This window comes from Natrix helvetica (assembly GCF_964273705.1).
Source record: "Natrix helvetica genome assembly, chromosome: 1".
In the NCBI taxonomy this organism is placed as follows: domain Eukaryota; kingdom Metazoa; phylum Chordata; class Lepidosauria; order Squamata; family Natricidae; genus Natrix; species Natrix helvetica.
In genome coordinates this window covers 120,523,717-120,533,508 of record NC_138548.1, presented here as the reverse complement: position 1 = coordinate 120,533,508, position 9,792 = coordinate 120,523,717, and the positions used below count along the sequence as shown (strand labels likewise).

Below are 9,792 nucleotides of genomic sequence, written 5' to 3'. Positions count from 1 at the left end.
TGTCTTTGTAGTGCTAGAGTGGATGATCTTGAGGTCTGTCTTCCCAGTCTTTAGTTCAACATTCAGCAACTGACAAGACAAGGTTATCCATTCTTAAGATATCTTCCCCACCTTCAAATTGGACTCTGACTATCAGGGACTTGACACTGCTGTATTTTACATGTTCCAAGACCTTCAGGTTGGAGACACGGTAGCCACAGTAGCCAAGTAGCAAACCAGTGCCAAGGATGGAGCAAAGGGCGTGCATGTGAAATTTCTCCAGATCTTTATTGCATCATTAGTGCAGAGTCCAGGACGTACATTCATGCCACATGGATTTTGGTATATCTTTGAGAGCATCCCAAAGGTGCTTTTTTCATGAGGCAACTGGACTTTCCATTTTTTCTTTGAAGATGTTTCGCTTTTCATTCAAGAAGTGAAATGTCTTCAGATAAAAACCAGAAAGTCCAGTTACCTTGTGAAAAAGCATCTTTGGGACAACCATGACCTGAATGACTGAGAATCTCCATAGACATCTTTGAGAGTGAAATCTAAGGTGCTACAAGATGCAAAAGAAAGAGGAAAATTGGGTTTATCTGATTTGAGATTACATTTTGCAGGTTATTGTTTAGTTTGTATGAAGGAATGGATGTTGCTGAGAAATAGAAAGCGTTGAAGTTCGAAGGACATTACTTGAGATTTGGGTGGGAATAGATACTTATGGTATTGTAAAGCCAATATTAATGCATATTTTGAAAATCATTTTGTTAGATGTGCTATTATGAGAATTTGGAATAGATATAAACCTCCAACCAAGGAGGGCCTAAACATAGTTAGTAACTCACTTTGTCAAAATAGTAGCAATGACAACAAAAACACAACACAAAACAAATTAAAAACTGCTAAAACAATTTAAAAGTGTGCAATAAAAAGTTCATACTGCTAGGTTAGAAAATTGGGAAGATACACATATGGGATGAAATGGCTGGTTAAGAAAAGTTTCATTTTCAGCATGGGAATGATGGTTATTATTTGAAGTTAAATCTTGATGACGTTCTCCACTTTCCTTTACGAAGGAAGGAAGTGAGGGAAGAAGAAAAATGGCTGGATGGCTGGCAGACATTGGAGCCCAGAGGTTATTTTCCTCATCTGGAGTCCACCCTAAAAAAGGAGTTTGCCATTCATTTGGGGGCTGTGAATCTCCCCCAGACTTTCTTGAAAGCTGCCTTCACATCCTTGTTGCGTAAGCTGTAAATCAACGGGTTGACCAGAGGGTTGATTACAGTATAGAACAGTGCATTTATCTTGTCCCAATCTGCGGTGTGATGTGAGTTGGGTGCAGAGTATGTAATGAGCATGGTGCCATAGTAGAGGGAGACAGAGAGTAGGTGAGCCGAGCAATTGGAGAAAGCTTTGCGTCTCCCTGCAGCCGAACGGATGCGAATAATGGCTGCCACAATACCAATGTAGGACTTTGCAATAACAGCAGTGGCTGAAAGTAAAGTGAAGCCAATGACAGCAGTCAGGATGAGTTCATACACTCTTTTGTCGTCACAGGCCATCTTCATAAGTGGTGGCACATCACAAAAGAAGTGGTTGATGATATTACTACCACAGAAGTGTAGGCGGAAGGTATTACCAGTATGTACAATAGCATTGGCAAATCCCACTGTATAGGCTCCCACCACCAGCTGGATACAGAGCTTTTTGGGCATGGCAATGGCATAAAGGAGTGGGTTGCAGATGGCCACAAAGCGGTCATAGGCCATGAAGGCCAGTAAGAAGCATTCACTCCCACCAACTACATTAGAGAAGAAGAACTGGGCTGCACAACCGGCTAAGGAAATGTGGTTGTTCTTGGACAGACAGTCATACAAGATCCGAGGAGTGTAGACTGAGGAGTACCAGACATCCAGGAAGGAAAGGCTACCCACAAAGAAGTACATGGGTGTGTGCAAGTGGGAGTCTAGGTAGATCAGGGTTATGAGGCCTAGATTCCCAATCAGGGTTAGGATGTACAGTGCCAAAAACACTACAAAGAGAATTGTGCGTAGAAATGGATCTGTTGTAAACCCAACTACCACAAAATCAGTAATCAATGTGCGATTATCTTCAACTTCCATCTTTTTCCAAGCATAACCTATTTAGAGAGGAAAAACAAGTGAGGGTATTACAATTTATGACATTTGATATGCTATTGCTAATTTTGCCCCAAACTGATTTGGCTTCTGGTTTTTGACATTCTGTAAACTTTTACATAGTGTAGGATTTTCATGAAAATAATGTTAAATCCTCTTCACATTAGGTGCACTTGATCCCATGTGTTTTGAGAATGCTTTTCTATGACAGGTATCAGCCTATAAAACAAACAAACATTTTTTGTGAGTCAGCAGGCATATGAGTTTAAATAACAACAACAACAACAACAACAACAACAACAACAACAATAATTTCTGGGAAACTGCAAGAGAAGGAAGACCAACTTGACTGTACCATTGATTGATTACAAGAAGATATTTGACTCCCCAAAATATGATTGGGTAATCAAATTCCTAAAAATATTATTAGAAAAAAACGACTGATTACAAAGTAGAAACAATGTTGCTTTGGAAGATCTAGAAGAAATATACATTTGCCTGGAGACAAAAACTGGTGATACCATAAAATAGTGAAAGAAATAGAATGTAATAGAAAGTAATTCAACCATAAAATAGTGAAAGAAATAGAAAATGAAGAAGCTAAAGTGCACTGGGACTTTAGAATCCAAACTGACAGGCAGGCACATGCCACATAACATCCCAGATATCACAGTTTCAATAAGAAAGACAAAACATTTGGATAGTAGACATGGCAGCACCTGGAGATTACAGAATAGAAGAGAAAGAATTAGAGAAGATAAGAAAATATGAATATAGCAAATAGAATTAGAACAACTGTAGCAAAAGACAGCAAAGGCACCTTGTTTGCAATCCCAAAACAGCTGAAGCTCCACTTGAAAGCCCCTGGCATTGAGAAAATCAACAATTGTTAATTGCAAAAGGCAGCTTTCTTCAGAAGAGCTCACATCCTGTGACAATACATTTAACCTTGCCAGACATTCACATCTGCCTCTCCCAGGTCCTTAGGAATGACTCGCTAGGTAGGGGGAAATGGCTAATCCAGCCTGAACATCTGTACAACTGTACAAGTAACCATAATTAATTATTAATGATAATTCTTCATTAGAAATTTGGCCAGAAGTTTGGATTTGAATGTACTGAGTAAAAACTACTAGAGCCATCAAGTTGAGAAGGTTTTGGGGAAACATCTTATTGGACCTTTAAGATCTGAGGAGTCAGATATCTGGTTCATGACATGCCTAACATAACAGTTATGGAAAAGAGGAAAGTCTGGTTCATTGATGTGACTTTATCAGGTGATGCTAGGATGGAGGAGAAACAACTGGAAATGTTAAGATTGAATGCCTATGGAAAAAGAAAGCTGTTGTTATACCAATTGTGATTGGAGCCCTTCGGCCAATACCTAAAGGATTCCTCCAATATCTTGAACTCTTGAATTGGGAGTGGGGAAAACCTGAATATTCTAATTTTTCAAAAGCCACCTTGCTAGGAACTGCTGATATTATTTAATGCTACTTGGTTAGCTGTTGGTTAGGACTTGAATCCAACTGTAGATTATCCAAAGAGAAAGGTCTGCATTAAGGGGAATGTAATAGGGTGTCTGTCTCAGTGCTTGGATCTCCAACTCTGCTAAGGAAAAGCTTCTCTTGGGGAAGCAGTTCTAACCATGTCTGTGTGAAGAGCTCAGGTGGCTGAAACAGATGAGTAACAGATGCCTTGATCAGGGAAGGACCCAAGTGGGAGAAAAGAGAGAATCAATCAAGGGCATGGAAATGAGAGGAGCACTTTGTACTATGCAGCCCATGTTCTGCATCCTGAGATGGAGGGCTTCCACCATTTCTGTGCTTAAGAGACATATCATTGCCTTGAGCTATAAAATCACTTTTAAATGAATACAGTGAACCGTCCAATATTATGAAAAGCTTAATTTTGTAGGGGCAATAAAGGGTGGTAGGAAATGAAAGTGAGATTTTATAACAAAGTAATATTTCATATCTCAAATTAAGACAATCAAAATCATCCTAGCAGGATTAATAGGACTGAGATGGAGAAGAAAGTCTCTTGATTACTTGCACAATGGTAAAAGTAACAACAAAGCCTAGATGCACTCTTGATGCAACAGAGTATAAGGAAGGAGTTGGCGTCCTGGTTGGCAGGGGAGGCATGAAAGAGTTTGGGCTGACAAGATGAGGCCATTCTCATGTCTTTTTCCAATCCTGGATTTGATATCCCCCACTCCCACCCGATAAAACACAACTGAAGAAAAGGACATGGTCAGGTCCAATAGTCCAGTTTTATAGCAGTGGATATATCCTCAGTCTGTTAAAAAAATGGGGGGGATGAGTACCCACAACTTCTGGACGTTGTTCCACTGATTAATTGTGCAAACTGTCAGGGAATTCCTCCTTAGTTCTAAGTTGCTTCTCTCCTTGATTAGTTTCCATCCGTTGATTCTTGTCCCACCTTTGGGTGCTTTGGATAATAAGTTGACCCCCCACTTCACTGTGACAGCCTCTCAAATATTGGAACGCTGCTATCAAATCACCCCTAGACTATGCACTGCTCTTTAAAATAAGTTGGGTTTTTTTAATTGTCCCCAAAATGTATAATTGGAGTGCAGCTTCCCTTTCCAAATTTTACCAGTATAACTAGAAATGCTTCTGCTAAAAAAAAAACAACACCAAACAGGATTTCCCCCAAAATGTGACAAAAAGAAAAAAGCAGAAAGATTTTCTCTTTTGATGAGAATTCCAAATTGAATGCTTGAACTCTGACTGCCATTCAGGTTGTCCTTGAAAGCCCATCTCTTAAATACAAGCAATAAACAAAGGAGGCTGCCCAGTGCTATTGTGCAAGCTTTGTGCCTCACTGAAAGACCTTTCTTCTGTTCTGAAGAGCATCTCCACTCCTCCCCCTGGTTTCACTGAGCGACTCCATTTCCAGCCAGAGGAGCAGCAGAAATGATCTCTCCTCATTCCCTTTAAGCACCTGGAGGATTTTCACCGAGGTTCTTCCTGACCCTCATCTGATCAGGGGGTTCCATCTTCTGCTAAGATCCCAAATACTATCTCCTTTTCTCAGAAGTGTAAACAGCTCCCTTTCCACTTCCCAGAAGTCTTTAGGTAATTCAACATCTCAAATACTGCATGTGCTGTGAACAGCTTTTCCTCTCCCTTCTCAGAACTCTACCCAGACTTCTCTTTCAACTCCCGTTCTAAGGCTCTTGTCAGAGGCAGGATTGACTCCAGCCTTCCTTTAAGAAAGGGTTGGAAGAAATGACCGCCATGCACATGATGTATGGAGCTGCTTCTGGATGGAAGCAGAAATTGGAAAAGTAGATCATTTCTGAACAATGTGGATCATCTATTCACAGAAGGGGAAGAATGAATGGGTTTGAACATGGCCGTAACAGTCTTTACATTCAGATGTGACAGAAAGGGCCAGATAAAACAATTGATCATGTCCTACCAGGAGGAATAATAGAATCTTGGGGGAATCTCCCAAAATGGCATCTAAAGATGTCAAACTTACCTGAATGAAGCGAAGAATATCTTCCCAATTAATCTGACTTGATAAGCTGACAGATCAGCCTGTATGGGAGCCTTGTGTTTTCCAAATACAATAGTCTTTCAGATTAAGCACAGTGTTCTTTCATATTAAGAAGCCTTACTGCCCTATGGAAATATGTAAGATTGAGTCTTTCCTCTGATGATCTGAAGATGGAACATTAGTATCATGGCAATATACTATTTTTTTCTTAGTTCCTCCAAAGGGAGTTTCAACTAAAGATACAGGAAGGAGAAGAATTACCATTCCCTGAGGCTACCTGAGATTTCCAAGGAAACAAACTTCTTCCATGTTGAGGGACTTTAGAAGTTCAGCTTCATCATCACTTGTCTCGGGGCCTTTTCTGTAAAAAAAAAGTTGGAGTGTAGACTTCATAATAGTCATCTCTTTAAAATTATTATAATTATTTACAGAAAAATAAAAAGATAGATACAAGTATAGATATATAGATATAGATAGATGATAGATAGATAGATAGATAGATAGATAGATAGATAGATAGATAGATAGATAGACAGACAGACAGACAGACAGACAGACAGACAGACCAACTGACTGACAGAGGGAGAGATATCAAAGAAAACAAAGAAACAATAACAAACTGAAAAGTGTGAAAAGAGATTAGTGTACAAAGGAACCTGCTAATCAATCTGAGAGTGAGTGATTAACCTAATCTGAAACTGTGGTTCAAAAGCTATAAGGATCCAGATAAAAACTACCGATAACTAAAAAGAATGATTGAACAAAATAGTCATATCCCTATTAGTTTTCCTACTGCTAGCAGAGAGGACAACTTCCAAATACTTGAAACACGAGACCTGCTCAGTCTTTTCCCATCTAAACTCCAAGAGTGGCTCTTGGACCTTTTGGCAAATGCCGTGATTCTGATTTTCTGATATTTGTGAACTAGATAATGTTCCCTGCAATATTCTGCTAGAACTTTCAATGTTCTTTTAAGGCCCATAGATATCCTTGAGAGTAATGCTATGTCATGTGAATAGAACAGAAATGTGACTTCCAGCAAGCGTGTGTGTGTGTGTCTGTGTGTGTTGGATTCAGGTTGAGGAAAAGAGTTGATATATAAATTTAAAAGGAGTAGGATCAATAATATCCTTCCTTTATACCTTTCTTAGTTCTGATGACCTTGGAGAGATGGCCCTGGAGATTATTCTTACTTTGAGTGAGATTGCTTCACGAAGCATAGTGTTGTGTCCTCGGAGATACGACCGGAGGCTGACGCTGGACCAGTAAGAAGCCCTGATTGGTTCAGATGCGAACGCCGGCCGGCGGGAGAATAGCAGCCCTCCCATTGGTTCCCTGCCTGACAGCTTCAAGTATAAATATCTGTCAGGCGGGTTTTGTTCTGTTCTGTTAGTATTACGCATGCAGTTGAGTGTTAATAAAGAGTTATTTGAACCTGCTGCCTCCTCAGTTACTAAGCGATCGTAAGAACATAAAACTGGCGACAACGGCATGTGAAACGGACCCGATGCAAGTGCCGGCTATGGCTACTGCAACTATATTTGCCGCTTTTCGCCCTGAAGCAGAATCCTGGGGCGCATTCCTTGAACGATTCGAATGTTTCCTTCAAGCTCACAACCTCACAGAACTCACCCTTGACAGGAAGCGGGGGGGTCTTTCTGAATTATTATGGCCCCGAAATGTTCACCACGGCTCGGGCACTATCCTTGCCTACTCCAGTCCACACCATGCCATGGGATCAGCTTCTCGCAAAGCTTAAAACCCATTACGTGCCCACACCTTCCCGTTTCCCTCAGCAACAATTTTTCCGAAAATGCATACAGGCTGAGGGGGAGTCCATCAGCCACAACATCGCTTCCCTCAGAGCAGCCGCCATCCATTGCGAGTTCGCTGATTTGGATGAGGCACTCCTTGAACAATTCATTTACGGCCTAAAGGACATTCACCTACATCGGCGAATTCTCGCCCAGTCAGAGCTGACTTTAAAAATTGCTGTGGATGAAGCTCGCACCTCGGAAATGGCCGACCAGTCCATCCCTGACCTCCGCTATTTTCCTCAGCTGCATGTCTTACTATTCCCTGCCTCAGCTGTTCACCACCAACAAGACTCGGATGATTTTAAATCTGAAGTGGATCTAGCCATTGACCGCCTCAGATTGCTATCCCACAAAGATGGGAGAACTGCAGGGGACAGCATTTGCGTTCCACTTGCAAGTTCCACTCCGCCATTTGCTGAAAATGTGGGAAGAAAGGCCACATTGCTCCTGTTTGCCATTCTGGTTCTGCTGATTCTCGGCCCCCTGACCTGTCTTTCTCTTTCCGCCGCACCACTGTCCCTGCTGCTGCAAGGCATCAAAATTGCTTCACCATTGGGGATTCAGACAACGCCGGTTCTGAATGGGTCATTGATTCTGCCTCTACTACTATGGGAGGTCATGGTAAGATACACCTCCAGATCTGTACTGAAGGCCAACTCTGCTCAATGGAACTGGACATGGGTTCCACAAGGTCTATCATGTCCTGGAACACCTTAAGAACCCTTCTTTCACATCTCCACTGACACCACCTGATACCGTCCACCTGCTGTTTGAGGGACTATCAGGGAACCCCATTCCTATTGTTGGCTGTGGCCGATTCCTGGACCAATACGGCCCCTTCAAAGGGTGCCTCCCCTCATAATCGTACGGAACCCTCTAGCCTCTTTACTGGGGCTGGATTGGTTCCGTGCCCTGGGTTGTCCATATCGGGCATTCATTCCACCCAATTGGGAACTGAATTCAAATTCTTGTTCAACAAATTCGCTGATGTGTTTGACCCGGCATTAGGCTGTTACAAGGGCACTCCCCCTCTCTAAATCTCAACCCTCAGGTGGCGCCCATTCACCTTAAGGCCAGAAGAGTACCACTCGCATTACGGTGAAAAATTGATGCTGAACTCGACAAGCTGCTAGCCCAAGAGGCTTTGGAACCGGTAGACCATTCCTGAAGGGAGACACCTATTGTAGCCCCGCTTAAGTCCGACGGATCCATAAGGATCTGCGCAGACTATAAATCTACCGTGAATAGGGTCTTGCAGGCGCATCCCTACCCTGTGCCCGTAGTGCAACATGTTTTACACTCTTTGGGCCAGGGTAAAGTTTTCACAAAGTTAAATCTCACCCAGGCGTACCAACAGCTTCCCGTTGACGACGACACTGCGGCTGCACAGCCTATCGTCATGTACCGCGGTGCTTTTAAATGCCGGCACCTGCAATTTGGAATTAGCATAGCTCCAGGCATCTTCCAGGGATTGATGGAGGGGTTGCTCCATGGTATTCCCTGGGTCACGCCTTATTTTGACGATGTCCTGATCGCCACAGCCAACTGATCAGGACTCGTCAAAACTCTTCAGGCCGTCCTGACGCATTTCCAGACGTCAGGCCTCCACCTGAAATGCACAAAGTGTCAATTAGGGGTTCCCAAGGTGGAATTAGTTGACCAATTCGGCATCCACCCCACTCCAGCTAAAGTCAACACCATCACCTCGGCACCTACAACCACTAATAAGACTGAATTGCAAGCCTTTTTAGGCCTCCTAATTTTTTATTCTTCCATGGTCCGCAAAAATTTTAACCTATTTGGAGGGGCGGGGCCAAAGTCACGACAATATGATGTGTGATCTCAATGCTCTGAGATCGCAATTGACACTTTTGCCACTAGGGGGGTCCAAACGGATCTAAACTGTCCCGTAGAGACAGTGAACAGGAAGAATACGTCTTGCTGAACTCGGGGATATCGCAAAAACCCCGAAAGAAGCAAGAGAAATTTCTTCAAGCCGGTGACAAAAAATCCAGCCAAGGCTGATGAAGTCGGGGCGGCCCCAAAACGGAAGGAATGGAAAGTGAAAGTGTTTCCAGCTGGTGATGAATCTTCATTGTTTTAAAAGAGAGACTGCCTATAAAAACTTTAAAATTGATTTAAATTGAAGAAAAGAAGAATCAAGCGGCGAAATTAATCTTGCAACGGTTCTGGACAGTGATTATCCCATTTTTTTATATGCTATCTTCATGGATGAAACCTTTACAAGCTTTTTAAAATGGACGGATTAAATTTTCTGTTCTTATCTTTTTTTTTCTGTGACTCTCGGTGATTTATAAACCAAAGCT

At 42.2% G+C, this 9,792-nt stretch overlaps 1 protein-coding gene across 1 annotated transcript; it reads right to left on the bottom strand.

Annotated features, from left to right (window-relative positions):
- Positions 1-1,160: 1,160 nt before the first annotated feature.
- On the bottom strand, positions 1,161-2,102 carry LOC309382649 (olfactory receptor 9G4-like; the record flags this gene model as incomplete). Its single annotated transcript, XM_081934374.1, has 1 exon — positions 1,161-2,102. One exon carries the CDS (start codon positions 2,100-2,102, stop codon positions 1,161-1,163), a length of 942 nt encoding a protein of 313 aa, XP_081790500.1.
- Between the last annotated feature and the right edge of the window lie 7,690 nt (positions 2,103-9,792).